The sequence below is a fragment of the Ruditapes philippinarum genome, unplaced genomic scaffold (assembly GCF_026571515.1).
Source record: "Ruditapes philippinarum isolate M1 unplaced genomic scaffold, ASM2657151v2 ctg10015_1_1_1_1, whole genome shotgun sequence".
In the NCBI taxonomy this organism is placed as follows: domain Eukaryota; kingdom Metazoa; phylum Mollusca; class Bivalvia; order Venerida; family Veneridae; genus Ruditapes; species Ruditapes philippinarum.
The window spans coordinates 15,675-29,722 of NW_026866437.1; the positions used below are offsets into that span (position 1 = coordinate 15,675).

The window sequence follows — 14,048 nt, forward strand, 5'->3', positions numbered from 1 at the left end:
ATTTCAAAATATAAAGTCGACACAAGTTTTTGTTTTGGCTTATTTACAAATGTGTTGTTTTTATTTCTTACCATGATTAGTTGTTGATATTTGTAGAAAATTATTAAAATTATAAATGAAAAAGAAAATGTACATACTTTGATATTTTAATATCATCTTTTATTACTGACTATAGCCAGAGACATTGAAAACATGTTATCTACATCTCTGTTACAGTAGTGACACAAACAGAACAATATTGCACTACTGTCATTTTGTAAGCTTTGTTTGTTTTGGAATTACATTCCTTAATAGGTAGGCATTAGTGAAAGCATATTTTTATTACATATCTGACCCATCTCTCATTAGTATTATTTTGTATACTTATGCTTATTTAAATGATTTACAAAACATCTGGAATAATGGACAAAAGTACTTAATCAAATTAGAAAATGACCTGCTGCGTAGGAATGATTTGGTAATGTATCTGTAATGAGCGCGGAGGGGTCTCAATTGCTGCAACATTTGTTCATTATGTTTTTTTTTTTCTTTTTTATTTAATATTATTTGCACGTTTCGTTATTATTTTTATCATTTAGGAACCAATATCATTGTTGTTATTTGACATATGTCAATGGTTTTACAGCATATTTATACATGTCATATTGCTCTGAAACAGGAAAGATTATTTTGACTAACCTCAGATTTTACATCTTCAAAAGCACCTCACTTACTGACGCTAAAAGATACAAAAGCCCAGTTATTCGAAACCGTTAAATCGCCTCGTACTATAACGCAGGGATAAACGGTTGCTGCAATTCTTACGCCGGAACAGTGACAACTATACAAGGATATTTGACATAAAAGCTTTGGTTATAATCATCTTTATTTGATATAATTGTAAATTATGGTCTTTGGGTAATGAAAATAGAAACATAATTACATAACTTATTTCACTTTTACGAGATTAATATGTTTAAGACATGAAGTATAATATAAATTCTTATTGTAAATGATAAATGCTATTGTTCGTATAATTTTCGTATAATATGAATATAATGATTTTAACAGTCATGTAAACAGGAAAATTGTTAACCAAACATCAACAATGAGTTTTTAGTTGGACCATACGTCGCACTAAGACAGTAATGGTCTTATATGTCGATTCTATCTTTGCTTGCCCAGCCAGCATGACCACATCGGGCCGATTTAGGATTAATGTCGGCATGTCGGCAAAATACGCCGACTATTGGCCGACGTCGGGCCGCTGCAGTGCCGACATATTGAGTTTTTTGAAAAACTCTAATTGCAATGGCATTGTTTACTTAATGATGTGAATAAATTGTCCTGTACATTTGTATATGATTTCAATTACTAGAACCACGTTACATCAAAAAAGATATATCGGGTCTGCGTCGGGCCTACATGACCTATCAATGCAACTTTTTTTGTATATCGGATTGACATCGGTAAGATATTGCGTTTTCTGTTGAATTGAAAATCATGCAGCAAATAATTGTACATTTTGATATGAATTTCTAAAATAATCATAGTTGAGTTTAAAATGATATGTGGTTTGTAATTAAATTCAATATTTATGTTTTTACTACAAAAACATCACTCTTTTATTAAATTTAAAATGAAAAGCTGGAAAATATTCACTGCAGTCCTACAACTAACAGATTAAGCGCCAAAAAGAAAAGCTAACAAAGGAAGGTGATGAAAAGCATGTTTTTTTAATGTAATGATGATTCAACAAATCTGTAAACGCTGTTAACGATTTGATTTTTACACTTAAAGTTATTGGAAAAATACAATTTATCTGTTTATCTCTTTTTTAGATGTAAAATTATGTTTGAAAATATTTGTCACATGATTTCGCGACATGCATTATCATGGTTGTGATTGTCATTTGCACATTTAAGTTAAAATATATGTCTTTGTTATCTTATTTTGTAGAATAATTATCTTTCATTTTGTGTTTTTGCAGGTTTTGCCAAAGGCTTGCTGTTAGATGTCATCAACATGCTTGCATAAGGATGATACCTGGTCGATATAGGACCGATATCTTTCTACTGTTGGTTGACATCGCACCGCTATTGTTTTGATGTAGGCCCGATGTCGGCAAGACATATCGGGCCTATATCGTTAAGATATCGGCCCGATATTGTATTGCCGATGTCGGGCCAACATCATTCCTATTTGCAGCCGATGTTAAAGCCGACATCGGGCCGTCATAGAAAACCATGTCGGTTTGATGTCGGGCCGATATAGAATGTTGGCTGGGTGAGTACCATCAGTGCATTTGTTCAGGCACGAACGGGAAACTGCCGAGAGCAACAGACGTTCCATAATCAAGTGATGACAACCTTGTGCATATTTGTACACCGATATATAGGTATTTATGAATATACACATATTGTTTAATATAATTGCAACATGATAGCTGCGGTATATAGAAAACTTCAGTCCTTAATGAACCGCTGAGATGAAGTTTTACTTTCAAAGACGAAATAAATTATTTTCAACAGAATACTTGTTCATCAATAACTCTACTTATTTATCTTTGAACTTCCAACTTTCAGGTTTTCGTACATGTTCACATTGTCACTGGTATCGTACGTTTGAAGGGCTGAAAAGTAGAGATATTTTTTTATCTTTAGAAAAATATACCACTAGGCAATTAAACAACAGTTTTTAAAAGTTTTAATAACAAACATTTTTTTTTATCGTAACGATCTTGCATTATCGTGTTTAAGACAAACTAATCCCTGCATTCTCTAAATTTTCATGTTGCAGAAAATATATGTTTTTCCTAGGTAACTGAGTTTTGCTTCCGTAGAATCGATATTTATGTACCAAAGTTGAACGTTATAATTTTATTAATGACATATGAATAATACAGAATGCCTCATGACCGATGCGAACATTTCAAAAACATTAGTGTGCGAATTGCACAAACTTTGAACTTGAGGTGCAAATCACGTGATATTTTTGCCAAAATGTTATTACTTATTTTTTTTCTTAAAGTAAAATAATCAAGGTATGCAACTAATAAAAAGTTATGCATGCACGTCACCTGGACATGGTTGTTGGTTGCAAAAATATCCCCATAACGCCTTGTGAATGCGTTGACAATATGTAATCAAGTATTTATATTTCACACAACTTAATCACATTTTCAGGTGACGTACCCTTGTTGTGTGACTTGTGCATTGACTCAATTTGTTTAAATGAATCTTGATTAAAAATATCATACTGTTTGGCTGTTAAGCGTAATATTTCTTACCTATGACATTTTTGCTGGTTGAGGTGGATTGAAATTGGGCATCGTCTTTTGTTATATCTAAACTGTCATAGGTTTCTGATCTATGAAATGTATGCAATGAAACATAAAAAACTACTTTATTAACGTATCTAAAAATATATGTTTGCTGACAGCAGAGTACAAGATATTTGTTTTAATTTCGAAAAAGAATAATTAGAAAATAAATACATGTAAATAGAAATATTGGTACTTTTTATTTTAATTCTTTCTATTTTTTTTTTTTTTTGCTAAACGGTTAAAATTCCTATTTACAATGGCATAACACTTTGTTACGGTACGTTTTATTCTGTTTAAGTATAGTATACGTTTGTATTGTATAACAAAACATTCTATGTTACAACTCTTTCAAAAATCGAGCATAAGACTATGGAAATATTGCATGATGATTCCAAAAACAAGCTGTAAACAATGTCACCAGATTTAGCTTAATATCCTCACAACTTAATTCCATGCTGAACAGCGCGCTCTACTTTTTATCAATGTTGGATATTAAAATAAAAGCAACACAGAAAAAAAGAACAAAACTCCGCAACCGTACTTATCAGACTGAAAAGGTTTTTTAGAAAAAGAAAAATACATGTGAAATAATAAAGGAAAATAGGCTTTTGTGATTATCCCCTCTTTTTAATTTCATTTCAAATTCGATAGTGAACAAATTCTAATCGTTAAAAGTGAATATTCTCACATTTTAAAGTATTGTATCAAGTAAACAACAGGGCCTTAGATTGCTCACCTGACCAATCGAACTCATCCGAGCAATTACTTAAACAAGCTTCCTTGTAATTGTGTAAAACATGTGACCACTAGAGTTTTAACAAAGTTGTGTCATATTGGGGCAGTGTGATCTAGTTTTTGACCCAATGTGATGCATATTTTAAGTAGACCTAGAAATCATCAAAACAAACTTGCAGGCCGACCAATTTCCAGGATATTTGGATAATAACAGTAGCAACTAGAGAGTTAATACGATTTCTCTATTTAAGCTCCTGTGATTTAGTTTTTTAACAGAGATGTCACATGTTCGAACTCATACGAGCAATTAATTAGACAAATATCCTGACCATGTTTGATGACAATTGAGTCAAATTGTGACAAATAGAATGTTAACAGGGTTGTGGATATTTTGACGGTGGTGTTGTGACCTAGTTTTGGACCCCATGTGACCCATATTTGAACTTGATCTAGAAATCATCAAAACAAACTTTCAGACCAATGTTCAGGATATTTGAATCAAAATAGTAGCCACTAGAATGTTAACAATTTTTTTCTATTTTTAGCTCCAGTGACTTAGTTTCATCCGCAAAGACCCATGTTCGAACTCATATGAACTATTAATTAGACATGCATCCTGACAAAGTTTGATTATTATTGGGTCAAAATTGTGACCGTTATAGTGTTAACAAGGTTTTTTCATATAAGGGCGGTGTGACCTAGATTTTTACCAAAGGTGACCCATATTCGAAGTTAATATAGAAATCTTCAAAACAAACTTGCAGACCAATTTCCAGGATATTTGGATCAAAACAGTAGCCACTAGAGTGTCAACAGGATTTTTGTTTAATCTTTAGCTAATAAACTAGTTTTTCATCCAAAATGACCCATGTTCGAATTCATACGAGCAATTACCTAGACAAGCATTCTGGCCATGTTCGGTGATGGATATGACAAATAAGTGACCGCTAGAGTGTTTACGAACAAATGTGGACAGACGACGGACATTCAACGATTCTAAAAGCTCACAATGAGCTACCTCAGGTGAGCTTAAAATATTATCTCTGAAAATCAAAGTCAAAAGGGGGGCCTAATAAACACCAAACTGGAACCTGGCCTTTGAAATATATTTCAACTTAAAAAAAAAAAACAGAAAAAACAACATTTCAAGTTTGACAGTTTTCAAAAAAATGATTTAAAAAGAAAACAATAATAATATGTAAAACATTATTTACTTAGCAAAAACGAATTTAAGGATCTTCATGTTTATCAAGTTTGATTGCTGAAGTGAATTATTCGAAAAAGTACCAACACAAAGGCTCACCACGGCTAAAATCTAAGGTGAAAAAGGACAATATTTGCGGGAATAAAATTAAGGTATATTCGCAAAGTCGTCATTTCTGATAATACACATTTATACATGTACAAAGTTTGAAGTAAATAGCTATTAGTGTTGTATAGTTTTTTTAAAAAATGGACCCTAAGGAAAAGGTAAACGAAATCTGACCCGCGCAAACGACGACTGCAAACGCCGACGACAAATGGTTCAGCTAAAGAAAACAAAACTTTACCATCTGATCTTGTTTGAAAGTATTGAAGACTCCATATAACAACAACAAAAAACGCCAAACATATCGTATATCTTTCATTTGAAGGGTCGATTCACTACGTTCTTCCCTTTTGTTGAATAACTTATTGATTGATTGAAACCGGTATCAGTCCGTTTGGTTAAATATGAAGAGGGTTGAGTGAAAACTCTAATATTTCGGCCTCTATCTTCGGGGCATTGTTATATTTTCAATACGAACTATCTAATCACTATTCTGAATATTTGCGATAATGAAATATAAACATGTCAGGCAAGCTGTTAAGCCATCTCTTTTACACACGTTTCACACTTTCAGGGGTATAAATAAAACTACAAAATGTTTCTTAACGTATTAGATTTGTCAAACTTTTGACACCGAAAATCATAAACTAAACAAAACTAAAAAAAGAATGTTCACCAATTAAAACTAGGTTTCTTCAATACGATTACACATTTCTTTTGATTTCCTTATTTAAATTATCATTATTATTGTTTCTTTTAGCAACCATGCAACATTGGCAAAGGAACAATTTTTTGGCTATTATAACAAACCCTTATGAACTCATTTCTTAACAAATCTAATAACATATTATTAATGTGTATGAACTAGTGGTGATCTCAAAACAGATCAAATTAAACGGAAATTTAATATAAATGGAAATGTATAGCTTACTTGTTTGCATCCGTTAAACCTGTATGTATAAAAATGGACAAAAAAATTAATTCTCGATTTTCAAATAGAATGTAAAGAATGCTTTAACCATAATTGTGTTGATTGTACTGTAGTGTTTCTTTTAAGTACTTACAGAATATGTCAATATTTAGAAATTATGTATGTTTTCAAACACAGTTGATTTATCTTTACAATGCAAGGTTATTGTAAAATTAGCGAATATAATGTTGTCAAATATTGTAATTCATAAATTCAGCAATTGGTAACTGATCCATTTTCTTATTTTATCAATAACATATAAAATGATCAGTAGTTCACTTAGTGTTTTATCAAGTCTTTCAAGTCTTACCATGCAGGTCTTCATATTGTACATTCGATGTTGAATCAAACTGAGCTGTTCTATGAAATATAAATGAATTACCACAAGAGAGTTTAACATGATATTAAATAAAGTGCTAAATGTACATTCTAGTGATGATATTAAATAAAGTACTAAATATACATTCTAGTGAGTTGAAATTAAAACAATACCTTTTAAATATATTTAAAGAAACGTGATAGTATGTATATATCGTTATATTTTCGATTAGAACAATCTTAACAATATTCTGAATATTTGCGAAAAAAGAGGTGTACTATTCAAATAAAAACATGCAAAATCAATTCAGAGCCGGCTAATTAAATAAATCTACGAAATATATTTGTATGTGATCTGTGTTTTACGCATTTACATAAAAATACTTACGATTCATATAAAGTTTGCATAGCTTGTTCTGTTGAGAAGAAAAGACATGTTTTATTAAAGATGTCAAACATATTTTTAAATTAAAAAATGTCTCAATAAATATTTATATAATAAGGTATATCGTGAACAATTTAAAAAAAATATATATATATACACACTCACATTCAGAAATGCGCTCTATGGTTTTTACTGTTAACATACCAAACTCATACGTAACGCGTAACATTTAAAACACACAAACATGAAATTGCTGACTCTGTAATATACTGTACAAATAATGTATACCTTTTGCGGTTTTTCTTTTCTTCCAAATGAAAATCCCGATGCAAATAGCAGAACCAATTAGTACGACTGAAATAATCACAGCTGCTATAACTCCAGTTCTATCATCTTGTTTGTCACCCTCAAATTCTAGAATGTAAATTTATCATTTTAGTTTACAAAGTAACACAGTGAATAAAGATTGATTTCGGTTTTATTATAATCGTTTAGAGCACGTATGCATTTTAAAGGCTTTTATAAGAAATAAACATTTTATTGTAAATATTCAACCAACAATATGTGATACCTGTTTCTAAGACAACATCAAATGTAGTTGCTAAAACAATGTGTTCAGATCCTCCTTTTGAATTGACAGAAAATATTCGAGCAGTGTATTTTCCTTGTGAAAGACCCGTTATATTAGCAGTATAGAAAGTACTGTTAATTCTATATTTACTGTCTATCTCGCTAACATTTAACAGATTTGTCCATGTTTCTGTACCAACGATCGATGTTTGTATAATAAAATATTGTTGAAGTCCTCCATTGAAATCTTTTTGCCACACAAATTTCAGTATGTTATTTTCAGACAGGAACTGTAAGAATTTAGGTGGCAGTGGTGGACCTGAAAATTTCAAATATATATCTCCAGTTCCGACATTAATTAAAACAAATATCTAAACAAATCAGACCAATAATATTTTTGAATCAAAGAAAATTCTCTCAAAACACCGATGTATATGACATTAATTTTTATGTGACTCCGACACTATGAAGTTCGACATCAAGATATTATTATGTCGGTTTTAGAAAATAATAAAAAAACAAACGAAATAACAATATATTTTACTTAAATGGTATAAAGCTATATCCTATGAAATATATTTAAAACAAGAAGGCCATGATGGCCCTGACCCTTCAACGGCATCCAAGCAATGTCTTAGACAAGCATCCTGGCCAAGTTTGATGACAATTGAGTCAAAAATGTGACCTCTAGTGTGTTAAAAAGGTTTTCCATATTTGGGCAATGTGACCTAATTTTTTACTAGAGACAATCCATATGCAAACTTGACCTAGAAATCATCAAAACAACCTTCCTGACAATTTTCCAGGATATTTGGATCAAAACTGCAGCCACTTAAGTTTTAAAAAGATTTTCTATTTTTAGGTTCTGTGACCTAGTTTTTGACCGGAGATGACCCATCCTTGAACTTGACTTAGAAATAATCAAAACAACCTTCCTGACAAATTTCCAGAATATTTGTATCAAAACTGCAGCTACTAGAGTGTTAAACGCTTTTTCCTTTTTTAGCTCCTGTGACCTAGTTTTTGACCTGAGATAACCCATCTTTGAACTTGGCATAGAAATCATCAAAACAACCTTCCTGTCAAATTTCCAGAATATTTGGATCAAAACTGCAGCCACTAGAATGTTAACAAACTTTTTCTATTTTTAGCTCCTATGACCTAGTTTTTGACCGGATATGACCTGTTAGAATTATAGTTCTTAATTGTAAATTTATCTTATTATAATCATATAATTTTCAAAGTTTGATTTTTCCGATAGTTTTTACTATTTAAGACATTGTTTGACTCTTTCAATTAAACATAGCTTCACTATTTCCGCCTACGTAACATCTTATTTTGTTTCCCGTAAAAAGACGTCATTAAATTATTTTACGTTGACGTCATTAACCGTTACTTTGATTTGTTGTTTTGCCTTGGGCGGAAGTGCTTAAAATTGTTGATGTATTTTGTGTATTGATGTTTAACAATGGAAAGGAGATCATAATCGGTAAGCTTGTTATTTATTATGTATGAATCTCAATAGTAATTTCAATATTTTTTAAATGATGATGAACTTTACAATATTTGTCTTGAATTAAATTGTAAACGAAATTATTTGCGGAAATATAAAATAACATTATTATTTGCATAGATTTAAGTCTATAATTTTAAAGGTAATATCGTATATTTATGATTTGTATTAACATTATTATTTTAGACAATTTATTTTATTTTATTTAAATGCGTTGTAATCAGTATTTAGTTTGTTTATTTTATTAATTTCAGAGAATCGCATTGTTGTATCACATTGATATATTATTCCATGAATGAGAATAAAGAAAAGTGTTGAAATCTGCGCATTCTTGACTATTTTTAACGGAAAACATCTACATGACCCATCTTCAAACTTGACGTAGAAATCATCAAAACAACCTTCCTGACAAATTTCCAGAATATTTAAATCAAAATTGCAGCCACTAGAGTGTTAACAAGCTTCTTCTATTTTTAGCTTCTGTGACCCAGTTTTTGACCGGAGATAACCCATTTTCGAACTTGACCTAGAAATCATCAAAACAACCTTCCTGACAAATTTCCAGAATATCTTGATCAAAACTGCAGCCACTACAGTGTTAACACGCTTTATCTATTTCTTGCTTCTGTGACCTAGTTTTTGATCTGAGATGACCCATCTTTGAACATGACCTAGAAATCATCAAAACAACCTTCCTGACTAATTTCAAGAATATTTGTATCAAAACTGCTGCGACTAGAGTGTTACCAATCTTTTTCTATTTTCATCCCCTGTGACCTAGTTTTGACCGGAGATGACCCATATTTAAGCTTGAACTAAAAATCATCAAAACAACTTTCCTGACAAACTTCCAGAATATCTGGATCAAAATTGCAGCCACTAGAGTGTAAACAAGCTTTTTGTATTTTTAGCTCCAGTTACCTAGTTTTTAACCGGAGATAACCCATCTTCGAACATGACCTAGAAATTATCAAAACAACATTCCTGACAAATTTCCAGAATAGTTGGATCAACTGCAGCCACTAGAGTGTTAACACGCTTTTTCTATTTTGAGCTCCTGTGACCTAGTTTTTGACCGGAGGTAACCCATCTTTGAACTTGGCATAGAAATCATCAAAACAACCTTCCTGTCAAATTTCCAGAATATTTGGATCAAAACTGCAGCCACTAGAATGTTAACAAACTTTTTCTATTTTTAGCTCCAGTGACCTAGTTTTTAACCGGAGATAATCCATCTTCGAACTTGACGTAGAAATCATCAAAACAACCTTCCTGACAAATTTCCAGAATATCTTTATCAAAACTGCAGCCACTAGAGTGTTAACAAGCTTTTTCTATTTAAAGCTTCTATGACTTAGTTTTTGACCGGAGATGACCAATCTTTGAACTTGACCTAGAAATCATCAAAACGACCTTCCTGACAAATTTCCAGAGTATCTGGATCAAAACTGCAGCCACTAGAGTGTTAACAAGCTTTTTCTATTTTTAGCTTCAAGTACCTAGTTTTTGACCGGAGATAACCCATCTTCGAAACTGACCTAGAAATTATCAAAACAACCTTCTTGACACATTTCCAGAATATTTGGATCAAAACTGCAGACACTAGAGTGTTAACAAACTTTTTCTATTTTTAGCTCTTGTTACCTAGTTTTTGACCTGAGATGACCCATATTCGAACCTGACCTAGAAATCATCAAATTAATTTTCCTGACAAATTTCCAGAATATTTGGATCAAAACTGCAGCCACTAGAGTGTTAACAAGCTTTTTCTATTTTTAGCTCATGTAACCTAGTTTTTGACCTGAGATGACCCATATTCGAACCTGACCTAGAAATCATCAAAAAAACCTTCCTGACAAATTTCCAGAATATTTGGATCAAAACTTCAGTCACTAGCGTGTTAACACGCTTTTTCTATTTTGAGCTCCTGTGACCTAGTTTTTTACTCGAGATAACCCATCTTCGAATTTGATCTGTATTTTATTGAGACAAACATTCTGACAAAGTTTGACAATGATCCAATCAAAACTGTGACTGCTAGACTGTTAACAACCCAATTGTTGACGACGAACGACGCACGACGCACTACAAACGACGCACGACAACGGGCGCCGGACATAGCCCCATCACTATACCTCACCTTGACCGCATGGAATATCCCTGATATTTAACACATATGAATATTGTTTAAATAGTCTAAGGCGATGTTGGCATTAAATAAGTACTTTTCCTAGCGGACAGTCTTTTTCACGTCTGGAAGAAGACTCTTTTGAAAAAAAACGACTAACTGTATCTAACTGATACAACGATTAAGTGTAACAATAGGTATATTAATATAACATTAATTATAAACAGATCTAATGGAAAGTTCAAAAGTCACATGGCCTTTAAGCCTTAAGCAGTACAGCGTGTTAGTAAATGGAATTCGCACGGTATTTTAGTGTTCCTAATTCAATCGGACATAAAACACTTTTATCCATAAACAGACAACATGTTAAAATGAATGTTTTCAATAAAGAGTCATATTAACTAATCGATTATGTCGCTCAACGTTAACATGTACTAGTATTGCGTCAATGTTATATGGATAACGTTATTGAATCGTATTTGGTACGTTTACACATTTACATTCTTAACGCAATGGAAGATAATTTTTGGGGGGAATGGCAGTAAGTGTAATGCAATCCTTTAAATATCAGAAGTTATAAAAAGCAGTAGTTTTATGAAAAGCAAACATACAAATTAAAAAACAGTCAGTGCTAAATAATCAACAATTACTGGTTCCTAAATTTTGCCAACCAATAGACAGAGCATAAAAGCAGGTCACTTTCATAGACTCAATTATGTGGATTTTGACATAATTATTTTCATTTTAGAACTTCGAAAAGTCTACATTATCCAGGCTATTGTTTTACTATCAAGCAATGAATAGATAAGCACACTGTTCTTGTTAATGTTAATAGATAAGTAGCGAGATAAAAAAAATTGTCTTTCAGATAATTTTCACTTTAGTTACAATGCAAATACGCCTGAGTTATCGTAAGAAACAATAGTATAGATTGATCATTGCGAATTTTTACTTTTTATTTCTCGAGAGGATTAACATTGAATGGCGCCAAAAGGTTTAATCGAATATGTATAATTTCACTTCTTAATCTACAAAAATACAGAAGGGGGACACAAGACTTTTGCAAAAAGTATGACATCGTATATTGCAGCTGCATGAAATCCAGACGGAAAATAACAGTTACTTAAGAAGACATTGTTAACAGCTCTGCTGTCGTACAATCGCATAAAATTGTACACACCTTAAAGTATGTGTAGTTATAGTAATAACGTATCAATGAGATTATCCTTTTTCGAAAAATAAAGAATGTATCAACACAGAAAAAAGTACTTCGTTTCAGAAAAATGCACCTTTATATAATATATGACACAAATTTGAAGAATACATATATGCAATTCCATTTTCTATGTTGATAAGACCATACCCAAACTTGCCTTTAAAGTAATCAAAAAATAGAAAAAAGGAAATCAAGTGACAACAATAAGACGTTTTTTGTGGGATTGTTTGTTGTTTATTATTCACTTTTTGCCAAGCATTTAAAACACTTACAGTGAATAATGCTTACTTGTTTACCGCGAATGTAAGGAACCCCACATATGAAAATATTTAGGACTTCATGGTAATTATTGATGTTTGTAAATGAAATCAAACCTACTTACCTTCTGCTATCACGTGAACAAAAGCTTGTGTTGTATCAAGAACACTTGTGATTTTTAATGAATAATTTCCGAAATCTTCTTCCTTTGCATCATGCAACGTGAGATAAATCACATTCCCTTGTAGTGTGACATCTTTACCATAAAATTGTGTCTTAACAGACTCATCAATGACAGTATACATATCGCTAGAAATAGACTGACCGTCATATCTTGTAATTTCTATAGTGTCATGTACAGGATTGCTGTAAATTGGGATTTCAATATTTATTGCGTCTCCCGTTGAACCAGTAAATCGAAGATCATCTTTAAGAATCTTTGGAGATACTGCAATTAGAAAAATATATCATAATATACATCGATTACACAGGAATGTGAAAAATATTGAGGAAGTATTCAGCAGTAACACGGATGTATGGACGAAAGTAGCCCATTTTAAGTAAACGGACCAATATATCTAAATATATAATTATGCAAACGTTCGTGTTTATCGCAAACAATCAATTAAACTCTTGAAGCTAGAATTAAACACTATCAAAAATGTTTCATGATCTTGCAAGTAACGTAAATACCAACTGTTAAATAATGTATTTTCTCTAAGTCATTTAAAGGATAAAGACTCAACAGAACTTTTCACTGTTGTTTTCAATGTTGTTTTGACGAAATAAACTGTATCATTATATGAGAAAAATTTAGCCAATGTGATCAATCTGAAACTTATACCTTGATAGACAATGTCAGTGGTTTTGGCCTGGGGCAAAATCTTTATAAATCAAAGTGCTGAAGGCACTGCAGTTGGGACGTATGAAGGATCAAATAACTATTTTTTCAATTTCGGGGCAGATAATTCAATGAGTGAAGGGTGTTGCCGGTTGATAAATATAAAGTGCACAATTCAGTAAATGAACAGTAATTGATACAATTATTCTATGACACACATGTTATATATAATATTTAGGTTACATGTACGTGTAGGTCCATCATAAACCGTTATTGGCCTTTTTTGACAACAGCAACAAGTGAAATTAGAGCTACCAGAGGAAACTGCAAGCTCGACTATTTTAACACATGACATTATAAAGACAGACAAAGCTATGAAAAAATAATCAATTGTGATATATATCAAATTTTCTGTATCAGTATCAAGTAAACACTCAAATGGTCAATATTTTTTGCATCACATTATATGAATGTGACCATGTCATTAGAACTTATAATGGC

The 14,048-nt window shown here is 31.7% G+C and overlaps 1 protein-coding gene across 1 annotated transcript; it reads right to left on the bottom strand.

Moving 5' to 3' along the window:
- Positions 1–893: 893 nt before the first annotated feature.
- On the bottom strand, positions 894–13,154 carry LOC132732457 (uncharacterized; the record flags this gene model as incomplete). Its single annotated transcript, XM_060718874.1, has 8 exons — positions 894–2,611; positions 3,269–3,348; positions 6,280–6,298; positions 6,629–6,678; positions 7,025–7,052; positions 7,310–7,435; positions 7,593–7,910; positions 12,831–13,154. Coding segments are annotated over 8 exons (1,025 nt in total), but the record flags the coding sequence as incomplete, so codon positions are not given.
- Between the last annotated feature and the right edge of the window lie 894 nt (positions 13,155–14,048).